Below are 19,076 nucleotides of genomic sequence, written 5' to 3'. Positions count from 1 at the left end.
AAAAAATCTAGAATGTAATGATTAAGCTTTTGTACTGGTCCCGGTTACCAACAGTTACCAGAATAACCAGACAGTGCCTATCCAGAAGTATTTGGATTCTGCCAAGTCAACTATGATATGGTTTACTTTTGAGTCAGAATCTCAGAATTGTGTGTGAAGTTTCAACATTCTATTTATTATTCTGGCATTCTAGGCCTTTGTCTTTTATTTTCGTATTGTGTGTGCGCGTGTTTGTACGTGCACTCGTGTGTGTGTGTGTGTGTGTGTGTGTGTGTGCATTTGAGGCCCTCTGTCCTCGGTAAAACTATCTGTAGATCCAGTACTACATTTTCTCCACGTTGTGTGCTTGCTCTCTTCCTTCCACTCCTCACTGAACCTAGTCAAATTATTTCAATGCTGCTTTTCTGTTCTATCGACAATGCCGGACACCTCAAAGGTCGGTGAGACTCCGATTGCAATTTTAAATATTTGTTGTATTTTTCTCCTCGTCTTTTCACTCGCTCGCTCGTCCTTTTCTTTTCTGTTAAATGCGAAATGGGACTCGGGCCAATCTTGGAAAGTAGTCGTATCTCAAATTTTTATTGTTCAGCTCGGGGACGTTCATTTGTGGTTTGTGGCTTATTACTTTTTTTAATGACTTTTTGCTGCGAAACTCAGCATTGTCGCTGTGGCAAAAAAAMCACACAAACGCGCAACAACACTTTCCTTAATTTTTATTTCCCTCTCTCTCTGTGCTTTTCCGCAGTCTAGCCTGTTCCCTCTTGTCCCCCCTCCCTTCTCTCTCCCTCCCTCTCTCTTTCTCCCTTCGTTGGCAGAGTGAAAGCCTTGGCAAGACGTCAAGAAACCGAAGCGAGTGGCGTCTGCAGCTTGCACTAGTGTAGCCCAGACTAGACAAAAACTTACCCTCGCTAATTAATTTTTTCCAGCCGGACGCTTCACCCCACGACCCCCAGATTTCACACCGGTCTCCCCCGATACCTCGTCGACCCCCAGATTTTTTTTCTGATTTTTTGGCGGCTCCGAAAATGTCAATTTTTATTGTAGAAAGTGATGCCGAGGGAAAAAGAGTAACAGCTCCCCTTGCCTTTTTATGCCTACTAAGTTCCCAAGCCTCCTCACTAGCTTCAGCGTAGAGCCGAGAGGGACTGCACACAGCACAGCACAGGAGCCTGCCCTGGGGCCCGGTGGGGGTGAAGCGGAGGGGAGGGGGGGCGGGAGGGTAAGTGGGACTATGGTTTGGGGTGTAGTACGGGGGTATTTCATTTATTTATTTTTTTACCTTTATTTATCCAAGAAGTCCCATTTGAGGTCAGAAGACCTCTTTTTTTACAAGGGAGATGTATGGAGAGAGGGAGGGGTAGTTGGGGGGGGGACTAGGACTTGGTTCAGGAAGCGTCCCCAATTAGAAAGGAAAGCCCCCCAATTAGAAAGGGGAGACCCCAAAGCTTATTTTACTTTTTTTATTTTTTTATTATTATTTTAGGTTGGGTAATTCCCCAAGTGAAACAAATTTTCTTTAAGAATCTAAATGTTATTTTTTTCTCGTTTAGGGTCAGTGTTATTAGTGAAGTTTTAGTTGAAGCTACTTGTGTGTGTGTGTAGAGAGAACAATTGGCCTTTAGGACATTTTGAAGAGGTGCATTAATATAAGGAGAAATAGTCTGCTAACACACAAGGTGTGAGCTGGATTGAATTTGAAGGTGGTGTTCAGATTGTTATTGGCTCCCAACCATTCCCCCGAGGTAAGTGAATCCCTTTTTCTCCTTCCTTTCTTTCCCTCTCCTCTCTGTTTCAGGTATTTTAAAATGGTTTCTGGTTTGAATGGAGAGTGACAAGTATAGGCCAGAGAGGGAGAGACTGAAAAATGTGTTCTTTCTACTACCCTGTACATCTCTCTCTCTCTCTCCCCTGCCCTCCCTCTCTCTTCCTTTCCTTCTACCCTGCTCGTTCTCGTTTGTTCTCTGTCAGTCCTCCTCTCTCTACCCTGCTCTTTCTGTCCTTACTCTTTTTGAATGAGCCTATCTGGCAACAGGGAGAGACAGAAACGGATGCTTGATGACTGCATTCTGATGTGATCACTGGCGTGTTTAAATGTCGTCTAATAAGCCTACTTTTTCTGATTTCAATACTACTATAAATGTGGTCGTGTGGCACTAGTCTCAAATAAGCTAGTAGTTTATACCCTTCTGCTCTTTACATGGTTTTGAATGTCTAATTGCATGAAAGTTGTGAATTAGGTTGCAATTAATTAATACGTGTTGGTTTTAGTCTCTGGCCCGACTAGGACAAATGCTTGCTATTTGACCTTGAAGTTGTTTTCTCTCTTCCACATTGTAGGGTTAAAATTGGGATTTTGTTTTAAAGTCTAAAAGTATGGTTAATTAGTGTTTAATTTGGTTAAAATGAATTCATATCAATAGTATCTCTGTGAAAAAGTTTCATTTCGGTAAACTTTATGCCTTGGAAATCCAACATTTCTAAGTGTAAAAAGTTTAAGCACACCACAGGGTGTGGTGTGTGCAATATTTTTTTTCTACCCCCCCTTCCTAAAAACCAAATATTTGTCTTACTTAATACAACGACTATCACTACAATTACAATTTTAAAAATCCAGCACTACTTAAGTAATACTTTTTGTAGCTTTTAGAGATTTTTCCATATTTCAGTAATTAGCTTCATTGGCTAATTACTGTTCCTGGGTTGTCTCTCTGACTTTTTTTCAACAGATCACAAAACGGATTCCAGATATGTGTCTTGATAAAACAACAAAAGATGTATGAATTTGTTGTCTCTTATCTGTATTCTTAAACTGGAATCGTGTTAGCTTAGCCTGATTTGAGGGACACATCAGTTCTGTTTAAACTGCCAAGTGACCCTTCTGTGTCTTGATAACACAATACTGTAGTGCATGTATGACTTGTCTCAAATGTATATTCAATTATGTGTTTGATTAGCCTGATGTGGGGGCCACATCAGTTCTATTTCAACTGCTAGAGCCAAGAACTGAGCCTTTGTAGCCACACAGTCAGAGAGGCCTGTCGTGCATCCTCTGCCCACTGATTTTCCCTCCCTCTCTCTGAGGTGTGTGTCTTGTGGTCGCTACGATAGTTGGAGCTCAGGTGCATCGTCACTAGTCAATTTCATTGTCACGCTCACACCTGTGGGGGCAATTTCTCTCTTCACCCTCTATGTCTCCCTCCTTTTCACTTCTCTTTTTCTCCCTTCTTTTCCTCTCCCCCTCCTTTTCCGTCCACAAACTCTCTCTCTCTCTCTCTCTCTCTCTCTCTCTCTCTCTCACACACACACACATTTCCTCACACACATGCACAGTCTACTCATATTTGAAGAGGATCTTGTCTTGAAGACAGTGAGGTCCAACGAGGCCCTACCACGTTCCATTGGTCTTTGCTGCACAGGGTGTTCCAGGAACATTTTCAATCCGGTTTCATTGTGGTGTCTGTCATTTCTATGATCAGGCCCTTTTTCTGTTCTCTCAAATATCTCTCTATATATATTTTTTTAAATAGACATGTTAAAATTCCTATTCCTGTTTTTACTATTGGGATAGATGGTGGGGAGTTTGTCTTGATGAGAATCACTGTCTCCTCAGGTGCTCTCTCATTTAGAATAGGCACTGCTTGGCACACTTTATAGCTATGATTCTACATATCGAGTTAAATGTGTTAATTTCAACACATTATTTTTGTGGATCTGTTCGGCAGTCTGCAGTACATAATGTTATTGTTTCGGTGTGGTGGTGGTGGTGGGGGAAAGGGGGGGGGGAAATATGTTGGACTATGTTCTAGGCAAAAGGTGATCTTTGTTGTTGCAACCAATAATCATTATGAAGTCATCAGAATTATTTTCAATGTATGGGGATGTGGTCCTGTTGGCTTGTGTTTGTATTTGTATTTTTCTGTTGCTTGTAGCAGTCTTTTCAGTACACAACCTCTGTAAAAACCTAGAGAAAAGGGTAAAACAGGCAAAAATGGTAACGATTAAATATTATACAAATAGTGTTGTTTTTTTTACTGTGTTTTTAAAAAATATATTTTTACGGACTAGGTTTCTTTACATTCTGGTAAAATGTGAATAGATGAATGTGAGCACCTTTGGTGTAGTTAGTGAACTGTTCAGAAAGTGTCTTCTCTACTTCTCGTTAGTTATCTTCATCCACCATTTTGTCYACTTTCCCACCGTCCATTTTGTGGTCTCAAATAATTGAAGTTATGTAAATACATTTGAGTTATAATTTAAATTCCTATCAATTATATCGAATTTACTCAGTATTGCATTTGCCAAGAAAATCATTTCACTATCTCTTTGCTCTTTATTTTTTTATTTAAGAAAGCATAACTACTGTTGTACTACTCACAACTCCTGTTTCTGTGATATAACTCTAGAAGCAATTTGCCACGAGTGTAAAAATGACATGTCTTTCAACTATGTTACAGGCCTATATGTAATATCTTGGTTCAGTTCTGTGTAATTTAAAGAAAGTGCTAGAATAAGCTTATACTGAACTATGAGTGGGAAAATCTTGTCAATGTTATGTAATTTATCAGTTGTTTTTTTGTCTCCACAGCTCCATACCATGGAGAATCCCCTCTCTCTGTCTCTCTCCAGGGTACCCTCTAGCAGCACATCATGTTTTGCAGGCATATAAAAGCAACTCCAAATCATTATGTGCTGTCACTGGGAGCCCTTGGAATCACGCCCATTCCAAAAGAAGAGTTCTGCAATTCCAATTCTGACAGATATCAATGTTCTGTTCCTAAGCAGGACCCCCCTTATCTGCACTGGCAGTTGATGTCAGTGGTGTTTGTATAATCTGTAATGTTGTCAGCATGACAGTTTTACTGTTATCTCAATGTCATGTGTTTTGCCCCTTTTTAGATTGTCATTCAGTTTGTTGCTAGCTTTTCAGCATGAAATGGTTATTCCTCTCATTGGAAAAAAAATACTTTTATGTATCTAAACACAACTTGATTATCAGTGTGACCTTTTATAATCCGATATTACTCAAAGGAAAGACAATGTTCCAGTTATTTCTACTCTAGGAATGAATCAAGCCACACTCCATTGTTACATTTATCTAGTCATTAAAAAGACCATGATTCAGTGTTGATCCCTCCCAGTCTGACACTCCTAATGACAGAGGGGCCTGGTAGTCTTGCTGGTTGGCCTGGCTACTGGTCTCTCTCCTCAGTTTGTCTGGAGACTGAGGCCTGTCGACCTGCCTTGTGGCGTCTCGCTCCAAACTAAGGCCAGGTGGTCGGATGGTCTCTACTCTCTTCCTCCAGTCTGACAGTCGACTTGGCTGGTCTCTTCGGTCTTTAGTGTCTCTGGCTCCAAAGAGAGGTCTATCCATCTCTGTCGGCCTGGCTCTTGGGCTCTCCCTTGGTCTGCCTGCTGGTCTCTCTTCCTCTCTCCAGTGTGTCTGGCGTTAGCAGCACATCATTACTGGTAGCTAGCTGCCCTCTCTCCAGTGTGTCTGGCGTTAGCAGCACATCATTACTGGTAGCTAGCCTGTCTCTGGGCTACCAGTATGGCTTGTGCTGCTAACGCCAGACACACACTTGTCTACAATACATCTTTATCCACCCATCAGCCTGGAATGGCATCAATTGCTGTGATCATATTCTTTACCACTATTCTTTTACTCAGTAGTGAGTTATCAGCAGAAGCTGTGTTAGTGGTATCATGGTGAACTATTTATGTTGTGGCTGTCCCTCATTTTTGAGGGTTGATATTTAATTTGATTCATAGCTTTTGAAAAAAAATGGGGGCTATTGTGTGGTAGTGTAAATGGACAAATAGTTTCACCTTTACTGTGTCCACCAGTATCTTCAATTGTAAAGCATTTTATTTTAATAAAGACTCCTGATAAATATTACTGCCAACTACATTAGTTGTATTAAATTCAACTTTATTCACCATAATTCAGCAAGTCACACAAGTAATTTTATCATCACTGTCTTTAGAGAGGCCTCTATACAAAACTACAAAGGTTTGGCAGGGACAAATGTTTTTTTKGGGGGGGGGGAACTGAARGATGAAGGTGGGTCATGTTTTGATCAATGTTATTTGCCACAGTGTTTCATAGAAAGGAAAATACTGTACACTAAACAATTCTGAGTTCATAGCGACATTATCCAGTAGGAATTTCAAACAGTTGTCTTTAGTGGTGGATTTCATGAATAACTCAATGATCCATTATAAACTGGTTTGAGCCCTGAATTCTGATTGGCTGAAAGCCATGGTATATCAGACCATATACCACAGGGGTGACTATGTATTTTTACTGCTCTAATTACATTGGTAACCAGTTTATAATAGCAGTAAGGCTCTTCTGGGGTTTGTGATATGGCCAATATACCACAGCTAAGGGCTGTAGCCAGGCACTCCGCATTGCATCATGCATAAGAACAACCCTTAGCCGTGGTATATTGGCCATATACCAGGCCTTATTGCTTAAGTATACAACAGTTTACAATTGTGGCATTGTCAAAGGGACATTCGCAGGGCTGCCTAGATAAAGGAATATTTTTGACGATGGGTATCAACATCATAATTCATGTATAGCCATAAACCAAGAGTGGCAATTGACACACTACAGGCCTTGGTCACTCGTATCGGCCTGGACCCTAGACTCACTGCACAGTGGCTTTTTGCATGGTACAAAAAAAACTAGGTATGCAAGAAAATAACACTATTTACATCCACCAACACATTCCTCATGCAAGAGAAATTTGTGTCTGAAATAATTATTTTGCCAGAGCAATAGCATCATAGGCCCTGGCCAAAAGCAGTGCACTAAATAGGGAATAGGGTGCCTTTTTAGACACACCCATAGAGATCTGCCAAAGCAAATCTTCTGAAGGATCTCAGCTGTTGTTCATAGAAGAGATGCCTGGGCTGCTCAAATTGCACCCTATTAAGTGCACTGCATTTGACCAGGGTACATGGGGATCTGGTCAAAAGTAGTACACTATGTAGGAAATAGGGTGCCATTTGGGATGGAGCCAAGAGGTCTTCTGAAGGTCAAATGGTGAGAGGTCAACGAGAGAGGAGCGGCAGGTCACTTGAGTTCATGATGAGGCCGGAATCGAGGTTCAGGTTGTCTGGAGAGAAAAACAACGGGGGGGGGRAACTCTGTTATACAGTATAGTTTCTGCAAGATGTAAAAAGTAGAGTCTAGATAAAGAAAAGGAACATGTTAAATGAAAACGAAGGATCTCTATTTTGGGGGGAAATTACAGCATATATACATTCAACCATTTTCCATCCCCAACATTTGAATTAAGCCAAAGCTTTGTTTTATGGTCAAACAGATGGAAAAGGGGTCTTAAACATCTTCCAGAAAAATACATCAAAACAATGTTGAAGTACAGACCCCTGCCAACATATAACACTTTAATTTGAGAAAATGTTCTGCCTTCTGTAAGTTTAAGAAACATTGCCTTGTGCTTTAATTCCGTTACCAAAAACACTGAACAAAAATATATACGCAACATGTAAAGTGTTGGTCCCATGTTTCATGTGCTGCAATAAAAGATCCCAGAAATCTTCCATACACAAAAAGCTGCTCTAAAATGTTGTGCACAATTTTTCTTACATCCCTCTTAGTGAGCATTTCTCCTTTGCCAAGATAATCCATCCATCTGACAGGTGTGGCATATCAAGAAGCTGATTAAACAGCATGGTCATTGCACATGTGCACCTTGTGCTGGGGACAAAAGGCCACTAAAATGTGCAGTTTTGTTACACAACCCAATGCCACAGATGTCTCAAGTTTTAAGGGAGCCTGCAATTAGCATGTTGACTGCAGGAATGTCCACCAGAGCTATTGCCAGAGAATGTAATGTTCATTTCTCTACCAACACCGTTTTAGAGAATTTGGCAGTACGTCCAACCGGCCTCAACCGCAGACCACGTGTAACCATGCCAGCCCAGGACCTCCACATCAGGCTTCTGAGACAAGCCACCCCGACAGCTGATGAAACCAAGGAGTATTTATTTCTGAAATAAAGCACTTTTTTGTGGGGAAAAACTCATTCTGATTGGCCTATGCCCACCTAAGGCTGCAGCCCAGTCATGTGAAATCCATAGATTTGGGCCTAATGAATTCATATCAATTGACTGATTTCCTTATGAACTGTAACTCGGTAAAATCGTTGATTGTTGCATGTTGCGTTTATATTTTTGTTCAGTATATCTAAGGCCATATATTTTTTATGAAAGTTCACATAAGTAACAAGAATGGGTAGACCTATCAAAAAGTGTTTTTGATGATATTAAATGTTGTTTATGAATTAAGTGATTAAAACTTTATTCCATTACCAAATCAGTAACGGAATTTCTGCAATTTAATTAGCTACAATGGGGAAATCATAGTCACAAACTACAGTTGGGTTCACAAGTTTGGACAGTAAAGAAAAGTACAGTACAGTTGAGTACACTACTGTGCTGAACTTTGATGTCCAAACGTGTGAAACATAGACGTCTATGATTGGTTCAGATTTGGTCCGGACCAACCAAATTTGGTCTTGTTTGCTCATTAAAATAATAGCCAGTGGGTAGAATAATCCACAGTTATGCAAAGGAGGATATTGCATATTTATATACCTATTTAGGATACAACACCATGAAAACAATGACATTCATATCTATAATTATGCATTTCTGTCTAGTACAGATCAGTGAACCATGATGAAATTCGGTAACTGGGTGAAACCCACTTCACTTACTGTAGTTCAATAACTAAAAATATACTTTTTCAAAGTCAATGTGTCATTATTTTGATGCCCCATTATTTTGTTGAATCTTAAATTCAGAGCAGTTGTTTAACTGAGTTTTTGGAAAACGCGGGTCGCATTATGAGGGAGATTTTCTGTTACCAAACGCGGCATCTGCGCAGTTCTTTCAGTAAACGTGCGTTTGTAAAATGCTCAGTCGTTGCGCATAGAGTTGTAATGGTTTGTTAAATTTCGAAAATCAATGTTTTTTGTTTGGCATACATTTTAACTGAAAATTCAGGAGTCTACGAACAATTCCTTTACTGTGGAATTGCCCTACAGTTCTCAGATACAGTATTTTTTAAACCTTTATTTAACTAGACGAGTCAGTTAAGAACAAATTCTTATTTACAATGACGGCCTACCCCGGCCAAAAAGATCGATCTTGATTAACAATAGCCTAATTCTTGGGTTCCCCTCAATCAGTCAATAGCAAAGGCTGTGCATTATCACGATCAGCAGTAGTGAATAGTAGTAACTAGGGATGCACGATATATTGGTGAGCATATCGGAATCGGACGATATTAGCTAAAAATGACAACATCGGGCTGATGTCGGTCTATTTTAATGCCGATGTGCAAAACCGATGTCGAAGCTGAAGTGCATACCTATATAACATAAGTAGATGATGTAATGACGCCACGAAAACTACAGCTCTACACAGAACAGCAGAAAAATACAGCTCTACACAGAACAAAAGCAGAAAAATACTAGGTGCACACTTCCAACAAATAAACAAGTTGAAGTCCAGCAGTCATTTGAAAGAGTAAGAACATTTCAGCGAGACAACTCAAAATGCAAAATCCATTAAAACGCCAAGATAATGGAATTCATTGCCCTTGACAATCCACTGTTCTCTGTCATGGATGTTGTTGGCTTTCGCCGACTGGTCGAGCACCGGTGCACACTACCAAGTGCGCTATTTTTCAGATGTTGCCCTACCGGAGTTACACAGTATTGTTGAAACACATCCATGAGCTACTTGCTATGGGCGTCACTGCTATTAGCTTCACGACTGACATTTGGACCAGCGATGTCAGCCCCATGAGCATGCAGAGTCTGACAGCACAGTGGGTCGACGAGGATTTCGTATGGCATGCTCAAGAATGTGCTGGTTCTCAAAACCGCTGCCGCCATTTCAATGGTATTTGAGAACATGTTTGAAACATCAACACACTCCTAGCTCCAGTCGAACAACTGACTGGAGAAATAAGCTCATCGACTGCAGCAGACGTGATATCCTCTGTCATTGCATTGAAACGCTCAACAAAACTGTCCACACAGACCGTGGGATTAAAACTTGCAAAAGTACTAGAGGCTGTGAACATGCGATTCAGTGGCATTCTCTCTGAGCCTCTTTACTGTGTCGCCACCATGCTGGATGCTATGTACAAGGACCGCTACTTCGATGCAGACAAGAAACTGGTTTTACATTAAATGTTACATACACAGCTGGACAAGATGGAAACGGACACAGTGACAGTGCGCACCGAGGAAGAGAGGCCACGGACAGACAGAGCTGAAACTTCACTGCTTGACATGTATGATGAAATCCTGGATGAGAATGAAACGACTGAACAAATAAACAACGAAACAGCACAACAAGTAAGTGAAAGAAATAGGTTTTGATTATGTTTTACTGGCAATGCGGACATACATAAATGCCAACAAAATAACTTTTTGGTCAGTGTGGTGTGTAACCTTTATTTAAACTAGGCAAGTCAGTTAAGAACAAATTCCTATTTACAATGACGGCCTACCCAGGCCAAACCCGGATGACGCTGGGCCAATTGTGCGCAGCCCTATGGGACTCCCAATCACGGCCGGATGTGATACAGCCTGGATTCGAACCAGGGACTGTAGTGACACCTCTTGCACTGAGATGCAGTGCCTTAGACCTCTGCGTCCGTGTGTGTGTTAAATATTTAACTGTACTAGAATGCTTAAAATGTTGCTAACAGTTTTAATATTGGTTATCGCTATCAGGGTTTTTTGGCAAGGAAATTATCGGATATCGGCCAAAAATAACATATAGGTGCATCCCTAGTAGTAAAGAAGGCCGTTGTGTCTCTCACCCTGATCGAAGTTGAGTTTCTTGGAGTTGGATCCCTCTCCCAGTCCCTCTAGGTCAGAGTTCACATCAGAGTCATTCAGAGCGCTCAGGGTCACGTCTGCTGGAACACGTTATAACACCCAGGCAGGAAGAGAGGACGGGATGGTTAGCTACATGTAAAAACCTCTGAAATATGATATGGACATTTTGTTGAAAAACAATACATCAGTTATCACACTTTGATATAATGCCAATAAATGGATGTTCCCACACTTCATGTCTTTATTAAGTGCCCTAAGTAGATTTCAGTGTGTGGAGTGAATAAAAAACATTGCCAAGATGATTATAACTACAAAGCTGACTGATTCCTTCATCCATCCATCTCCACTCACCTGAGGTCTTCTGTTTCTTCATAGCGGGAGGAGCCACGGTCACGTTGCCCTGGAGACCTGCCGGCAAGACGACCTGAGCAGTTGGCACAGCGATGACAGTTGGAGTAGCCGTGGTGGCCATGGTGACAGCAGTCTTCTTCACGGCCTTCTTTGGGGAGTCGGTGGAGATGGGCATCCCACTCTCGTCATAGAGCTTCCTCTTGACTGTGGTTTTAATCTGAGCCCTGATGAGGAGAGACAAGGTGGGAGGTTAGCGTGGTGGTGGGGATTCAACCAGTAACCTGTCATCAAACACTTTAAAAAAAGGAAACCATCACAATTTGATACAGATCTTTAGCACTAGTAGACAGACAGTACAACGGATTATCTTCTAGTGATGGTTTATCTCATCAGGGCCTGTGTCACTGATAGTCTATTTATCTTCTTAGCTTTGGAGCTAGCTACCTCTTAAAAGATACGACTGGACACCACTTGGACGTGAAGTGTTTAATGAGAGAAAGAGATACAAGGGGTAAGTCAGCGAGACCGGGTGAAGGAGAAAGAGAATAAATGACACGTAGAGAGACATGTTTCTTTATTAGATCTATTTTGTTGTATTATTATTTGTTATACTACTTTGATATTACTGCACTGTTGGCTAGAGCTTGCAAGTTAAGCATTTCACTATACTTGTGAATGGGACAAATATAACTGGATAAGAGGCCATTGGGAATGAGAAGGCAGGGAGAGAAAGGGGAAAGACGAAGAAGAGGGAGAGTGTGTCCTTACACGGTACGCTCCTTGATGACAGAGCTGAGAGAGTTCAGGTCATCACCAAATCTCACCACCGTCGATCTCAGCTGCTCAATCTCAGTGTCCGTCCACTTAGCTCTGCAACGACACACAGGGCGTGTTTCAGATCCACTAACCTACATTGCAGTTGGATTGCACAGATTGCAGAATCCCTGATCTACAAATCACCTTGCATCCTAAATAACTACCCATTATGATTATAGATCAGTCATTCTGCTCACCTAACACTGTTGCTTCCATTCCTCTCTTTGCCACAAAGTCTGAACACATCGACAACAGTCACCTACGAAGCATTGTTACCCAAGGGAAACAACTACTTCAAGGTCTCAGAGCGAGTGACATCACCACCGCTAACTAGCTAGCCATTTCACAGCGGTAACACCCAGTCACTAACTAGCTAGCCATTTCACACCAGTAACACTCAGTCGCTAACTAGCTATCCATTTCACACCAGTAACACTCAGTAGGTGATCAGCAATTAATGCTCTATTTCCTCATGGGCATTCAGAACCCCTCAGACTGAGAGGATCACCACCGCCCAGTGACTAAGAGAGGGTGTCATGTGCTTCGTGGTAATGACGCAGCAGTGTTCCCTCTGTGTTTTTCTTGGCAAGAATATTCCACAGAGCACAGCAAATGAATCAGAGAGTCTACTACCAGTGACACAAGCCCAGAAATAACCAAGTCGTGGTCAGTAGACAGACTTATAATGTAGACTAGAGACATGGAACGCCACATAGGCCAATCGATACAGTTCTTTATCTACATGCAACTTGGTGTGTGTGTATGTGTGTGTGTGTGTGTGTGTGTGTGTGTGTGTGTGTGTGTGTGTATGTGTTAGGTGATATTTGGGGAGACCTCTTCTACGACATGCTATTCCAAATATCGCGATAGCCAATATAATAATTCTGCGCCGCTAATGACTAAATGATACCGACTACAGTTATGATATTATAGTTGCATTCTCAATATATGATCTTCATATAGCGAACAAATATGACTTAATTAATTTTCAACATACTAACTGATAAAACCACAGTTTTGATTTGTAAAGTTCAAATAGAGTATAGTCTTGCACTTCACAATATATTGTCAATGTCAAATATCACAATATTCGGTTTAATCCTATATCGGCCCAACCCTACTGTGTGTGTTCCCCTCACCCTGCAGGGCTGGAGTCAGCCACGGGATGCAGCTGCATGGTCAGTTCACCCAGCTTAGTGAAAGCTGCTCCTGCTGCTGAGAAGATCTCTCCAACCTGAGACATGAACCCAGAAAACAACTCAAAAACACAAATACCTTTGAATTATCCTCTCCTATGTTATTTTGATGCAGTAACTAAGGTTGTTTGGTGTACAGTATGTATCAGGGTTGGCGTCAATTCCATTAATTCCAATTCTCTTCAATGATTTTGTATGAGGAACATTTTGAATTGGAATTTGGTTTACTATCTGATTTGACTAGCATCGAACCCAACCCTGGTATGTATGACCAACTGTATAACAACTGCAAGGCAATGCCTGATGGCATATTATAGCAATACAGGACTTGTCCATCTTTTACAGATTTGGTATTTTGTACAGTTCTAATGCAGAATTAAATGTTTATTCTAAGAGCAGATAATTGAGGGGGTTTTGTACCATGTAGACAGCGCCACCATGTGGTGGCTTATATACACACATAAAGGACAACTTTGCCAAAACTTTCATTCAGCCACGTCCTTGGTGCTTGACTTATCATAAAACGAATTATGCATTTTCAAAAGAGTTTCCTTGGTATAGCAAAGACAGTAAAATATATTACGTTTCTCTTTGGAATAAATCTAGCTATTCTACACAGGTAACGTTACAAATTGAAATTAACGACATTAGCTTGCTATTTTGAACGTTAGCTAGATTTGTTTTGCAGCATCTTGCTAAATAACAAATATAACGTTAGATAACTAGGGCTAAAACCAACCTACCTTCGTTGAGGCTGAAGTCATTTTGCTTTTTGTAGTTGCTGAACTGACTCAGATTTTCCAAGAAAGAACACTATTTAGAGATGCTAGTTTAGTTTCAGGTTTAGCTAGCTTGCTTGCACTGCAGGCTGGCAAAACAAAGGACAACTTCGTCCGCGACGCGTCCTACAATATTGATATTCGTGTTGGCAATGTGTTAATGGTTTCAGTGACCCGTTACATTTTAGTAACACAGTCCATGTGTTTTGTGTGCAATAATCAGCTATTTTTACGTACAATTAAATAAATAACACACACAAACGACATCAAAAGACAAACGGAAGTCCTAACGTGCGCTGGTAAATTCCAAGCGATGATTGGTCCAAAATCCACGCGATGTGTTCACGATTGGTCCAAATTCATAACTATGTTTCAATTTTCTTTATCCCCTTTTAAACATTGTAGCGAATAAAGGAAAATAAATATTGTAATGTCATGTTATCTTATAGCAGTGGCAACATAATAACATTACGTGTGGTTTCAAAAACGTTATTGCTACATTTCGACACAGTTAATAAGGGTGCGTTCGTAAATGCACTCTGGCAGTCTACTCCGATTTCAGAGCACTCTCGTCCGAGTGCGCCAGAGGGATGAATAATTGAGGAATTTATGAACACGCAACACCTGTTGAATATGCAATGTCGGCAACAAAAAAAACGTTATTAAATTGTTGCCAGCAGCACAGTTACAGTCACCGACGCTCTAGATTTCCCACTGTTTAGAGATGCTAACTAACGTAGCTAGCTAGTGTAGTTTAAGGTTTAGCTAGCTTGGTTGCACTGCAGGCTGTGTCCGCTCTGAACACTCCAAGAGCGAAACGCTCCGTATTTAAGAACGGACAATCTGACAACGCTCTGAATTTACGAACGCCAGAGTGCACTCAGGGACTCCAGAGTGAATTTACGAACACACCCTAAGCACTTGGCCAAATCGCTGGAACTGTTTTGTGTAGTTATCTCATCGGAAAAATAATAAGTGGAATTTAAAATATTTTAAAATATTCTTAGTTAAATACACATATTTCCATAAACATCATCGCTGTCAATTTTAGCAACGTTTTTTATTCTTGAACATATCCATAGAAAAACGTTTTTCCGGTTTCCACAAGTCACCTGACACACTTGTGATTGAGCTCGAGCTTCTCGGAACAACTGGTTAGACGACAAACAGCTGCCCCGAGTGCCTTTTTTCTACTATTTAACTTGGGAATTACGACAGTTCCCGTAGTGATAAGTCTATTTTTGAGTTTACGTCGTTGTTTTAGTCGTTAAACGATGGTTTCGTGTTTATTTTGCGGTCCCAAGTTGGCCGCCTGCGGTATTGTCATCAGCATCTGGGGAGTCATAATGCTGGTAATATAACTTGTAACTTAAAGTACAGTGTTTTTTGTTGCTTATTATCAGAATGTGTACAGTGATTGTTAAATGACTAGGTTATTGATAGACAACCGAGATAGTATGGTAATGTTTTTTTACATTGCATATGACAATGTGTGAGCCCCAGCCCAGTATACATAACGTTAACTAGCTAATTTATTACAGCTGAATTGTATAGCCATCTGTCGCTTGGTTTGCCTCATTAAGACCTAGACAGACAGGTACTGATGGTGTTTGTTGTAGTGTTATTCTACAGCCACTGACTATATATGTTTCTTGTCAAACTGTCTAGATTTGAGAAGTTCAGTTTCACTTCAGGGTGTTTGTTCTTCTCATGACATTCACATTTGTTCTAGTATTATGCACTCTGCACTGCTGATACAAGCAACATAAGACATACATACTACTACTGTCATTTGCTCCCTACAAATAATTGCTCTGTCTGTCTCTCTCTAGGCAATGTTGGGTATTTTCTTCACCACCCACTCTGCAGTGCTGATAGATGATGTGCCTTTCAAAGAGGAAGACATGCACAATGAGTGAGTCCACACACACACACACGCAGTCACACAGTCATTCTCTGGACACATGACTCACAGTGGAAGAATAGCGTCAGAAATGTTACACACTCAGGAGACACACAAATGTGTCTCTAATGTAACATAGGGGAGGATACACAGTAGAGTAGTGTGTGTATATGTTCAGGATGGTTCTGGGTCAGCTTTCTCTCCCTCAATCCTATCCTTATTAATTAGGGGAGGAAACTCAAAACTGACCATAGGAGGCTGGATGCTGTTGCTTCTTTTTAAAGGAATATACCACTCAAATTATTTTATTTTATTTTATTAGTCCACGGTTGATACAGTGCCAAAATGTTTTGCATGTCAAGTTTTCAAGATGTACGATTTTCAAGAAGTGTCACTTGACACATCGATACATATTGCATCATCATCATCATCATCATCATGATGATGGGGCAAGAGACACTTTGCTTCTTGAAAGTCCAAAACTTGACTGCTGACATGCAAAACATGTTGGGACTGTGTCAACAGTGGACTAATGAAACAGATACCAAAATATAGTTTGAGTAGAATTTTTCTTTGTGTTTTGATTTACTTGATTTATTACTTTCAGCTCCTTGTGGAGTAGAGGGCTTCAAAAGTGCATCTCTGGCGTTTTTAGTGTCTCGGTTTTTCCAATTTGTCACCTGTGTCCCTTTCCCACTCTTTCTTTTCTCACACCTTGACCGCTGTCCCCCTCTCTCTCTCCCTCTCTCTCCCAGTCAAGAGCCTCCCCACACCATCTACGGCCTCTATAACCAGGTTGGATACAACTGTTTCATCGCAGCGGGTATCTATGTGCTGGTTGCCGCTCTCTCCTTTTGCCAGATTAAACTCAACCATCGCAAGGAGTACATGGTGCGCTAGCACCACCTACTGGACTAGCTATGGTACTGCAGGACTGATACCACCTGCTGGACTTGCCATGGTACTGCAGGCTGCAGCACCACCGCCTTACACTGTCTGGAGAAGTGTATTTTTCTATACATGTTCTGTTTTAAATATGAATGAATGGTAGCCAGGGTTGGGGCCGATTCCAGACAATTCAGGAAGTACCCTGAAATTGCAATGAGGAATTTTTTTTATTGGAATTTGGTTGACCTTTTTAATTGAAATGGAATTGACCCAAGCCCTGATGGTAGCATTGTTATTGTCTGGCTTGTGTCCTGATTCTCCACACTTCTCCCAAGTGTGCACTTGTACAGTCGCCATCAAGGACTTAAAGCATGGGATTGATGTAAGCATTGGCTGGAGGGAGTTTCCAGCACTCTTAAATCCATGGGCGGGATTGTGCAAGTGCACACTTTGGAAGAAGGGTGGAGAATTGGGAGTTAACAAATATATTGATCATTCACATACATAGGTTAATCACTAACGCCGTGCTATTATTTATCTACTGAAATCAAATCACCAGAGTTGTATTATTTCCTTGCTAGCGTCTACAGAATTAGGAATAATAACTGCTTTCTGTTAATTCACTGTGCCTGTCTTCCCCTCAGGTAAAAATTATCTTGCAATTTCTCAAATTATAGTTGTATTTGTTTGAAGCCTTAACTTGTTTTAGAAGCTGCACAGAAGTTTGAACTTCTAGTGTTTTTTAGAACTTCTAGAATGTTGTGCCTTATTATGCGACAGAAGCTGTTCTTTGTGTGTTCTAGTGCTTCTCAGAATGTTCTATTCTAATCTAGTGACTTATTGGACAGAATATGTTCATTTCTCTGCTTTCTCATGGACTGTTCAGTCAGATCTCTTGGCTTTGCAGTTTTGGAAATCTAATCAAAAGTTTTGAATTTTGTCCAGCCTTGATACAGTTTGATGTAATAAATCCTGATTGTTGAGTAGTTTTAAAAATAACGTTTTATTTGAGTAGGGTCATATGCAATAACATTGACACGTAGAAATTTACGACAGTAAGATGCATTGCACCATAACACATTAGCTTGCGCTAATTTACAGTGCCGTCCCTGGATAGACAGTAACATGGCAAGAAAATCCAAGTGTAATAGCATAGTTAAAGAACATTACCTTATTACGTTATTCTAAATGTTACAGGTAATAATCACAGTGTATCTCCTATTGACCAGTGTTGTTTGAGCCCCATACATTAAAGAGAGGATAAGACTACACAGAGGTCTACATGCTTTTCTCTATACGGCTGGGCAGTAGGAAGAAGTAAGGCGCTTTAGACTGTTGGGAATGGGATGTCACCCATTGTCCATTTTTGTGGTCATGGTGATAAGACCCAATAGGTCAAGTGATTCTGTTCTCAACGGTTTCCTGAACTCTGTCCTGTCCCCCCCCCCCCCCCCCCCGGGTGCACTTTTTGGGGTTTGCCCTAGCGCTACACAGCTGGTTCAAATAACCAACTCATCAAGCTTTGATTATTTTAATCAGCCGTGTAGTCCTATGGCGAGGGGGGGCAGGACCGAGTTTGTGAATCCCTGCTCTATAGTGATGCTGTTCTTCTATAGTGATGCTGTTCCTCTATAGTGATGCTGTTCTTCTATAGTGATGTTGTTCCCTATAGTGATGCTGTTCTATAGCGATGCGGTTCTTCTATAGTGATGCTGTTCTTCTATAGTGATGCTGTTCTTCTATAGCGATGCTGGTCTTGTATAGCGGTGCTGGTCTTCTATAGCGATGCTGTTCGACACAGTGATTCTGTTCTCGATGCAGCTGGGCAGTAGGAAAAGGTAAGGCAGCTCCAGTCCCTGGTTTTAATCTATATACACTGCTCAAAAAAATAAAGGGAACACTTAAACAACACAATGTAACTCCAAGTCAATCACACTTCTGTGAAATCAAACTGTCCACTTAGGAAGCAACACTGATTGACAATAAATGTCACATGCTGTTGTGCAAATGGAAATGACAAAAGGTGGAAATTATAGGCAATTAGCAAGACACTTCTGGTTCTGCAGGTGGTGACCACAGACCACTTCTCAGTTCCCATCCCTCCATGTGCTCGCCAGAGGTAGCCTGACTGCCATTAGGTACCGAGATGAGATCCTCAGACCCCTTGTGAGACCATATGCTGACACATGCACATTTGTGGCCTGCTGGAGGTCATTTTGCAGGGCTCTGGCAGTGCTCCTCCTTGCACAAA

The 19,076-nt window shown here is 41.1% G+C and overlaps 2 protein-coding genes across 5 annotated transcripts; one reads left to right on the top strand and one right to left on the bottom strand.

Annotated features, from left to right (window-relative positions):
* Positions 1-6,523: 6,523 nt before the first annotated feature.
* LOC111960224 (chromatin complexes subunit BAP18) lies at positions 6,524-14,313 on the bottom strand. Of its 4 annotated transcripts, none has more exons than XM_023982117.2 (6): positions 13,999-14,168; positions 13,199-13,293; positions 12,012-12,113; positions 11,244-11,467; positions 10,874-10,972; positions 6,524-7,124 (listed from the first exon to the last, which is right to left on the bottom strand). In XM_023982117.2, the coding sequence occupies exons 1-6, from the start codon at positions 14,017-14,019 to the stop codon at positions 7,060-7,062; spliced, it is 606 nt and encodes a 201-aa protein (XP_023837885.1). In that variant the 5' UTR covers positions 14,020-14,168; the 3' UTR covers positions 6,524-7,059. The 4 variants fall into 4 exon arrangements, with proteins under 4 accessions (XP_023837885.1, XP_023837886.1, XP_023837888.1 ...); XM_023982118.2 differs by having other exon boundaries at positions 10,874-10,969; positions 13,999-14,115; XM_023982120.2 differs by lacking the exon at positions 12,012-12,113 and having other exon boundaries at positions 13,999-14,313.
* An 820-nt stretch (positions 14,314-15,133) lies between these two features.
* Positions 15,134-17,526, top strand: LOC111960225 (ribonuclease kappa-A). The gene is made up of 3 exons (XM_023982122.2): positions 15,134-15,386; positions 15,867-15,949; positions 16,693-17,526. Exons 1-3 carry the CDS (start codon positions 15,309-15,311, stop codon positions 16,835-16,837), a joined length of 306 nt encoding a protein of 101 aa, XP_023837890.1. The 5' UTR covers positions 15,134-15,308; the 3' UTR covers positions 16,838-17,526.
* Positions 17,527-19,076: the final 1,550 nt, after the last annotated feature.

This window comes from Salvelinus sp. IW2-2015, linkage group LG37 (assembly GCF_002910315.2).
Source record: "Salvelinus sp. IW2-2015 linkage group LG37, ASM291031v2, whole genome shotgun sequence".
In the NCBI taxonomy this organism is placed as follows: Eukaryota; Metazoa; Chordata; class Actinopteri; order Salmoniformes; family Salmonidae; genus Salvelinus; species Salvelinus sp. IW2-2015.
This window is presented reverse-complemented; position numbering and strand designations above follow the sequence as displayed.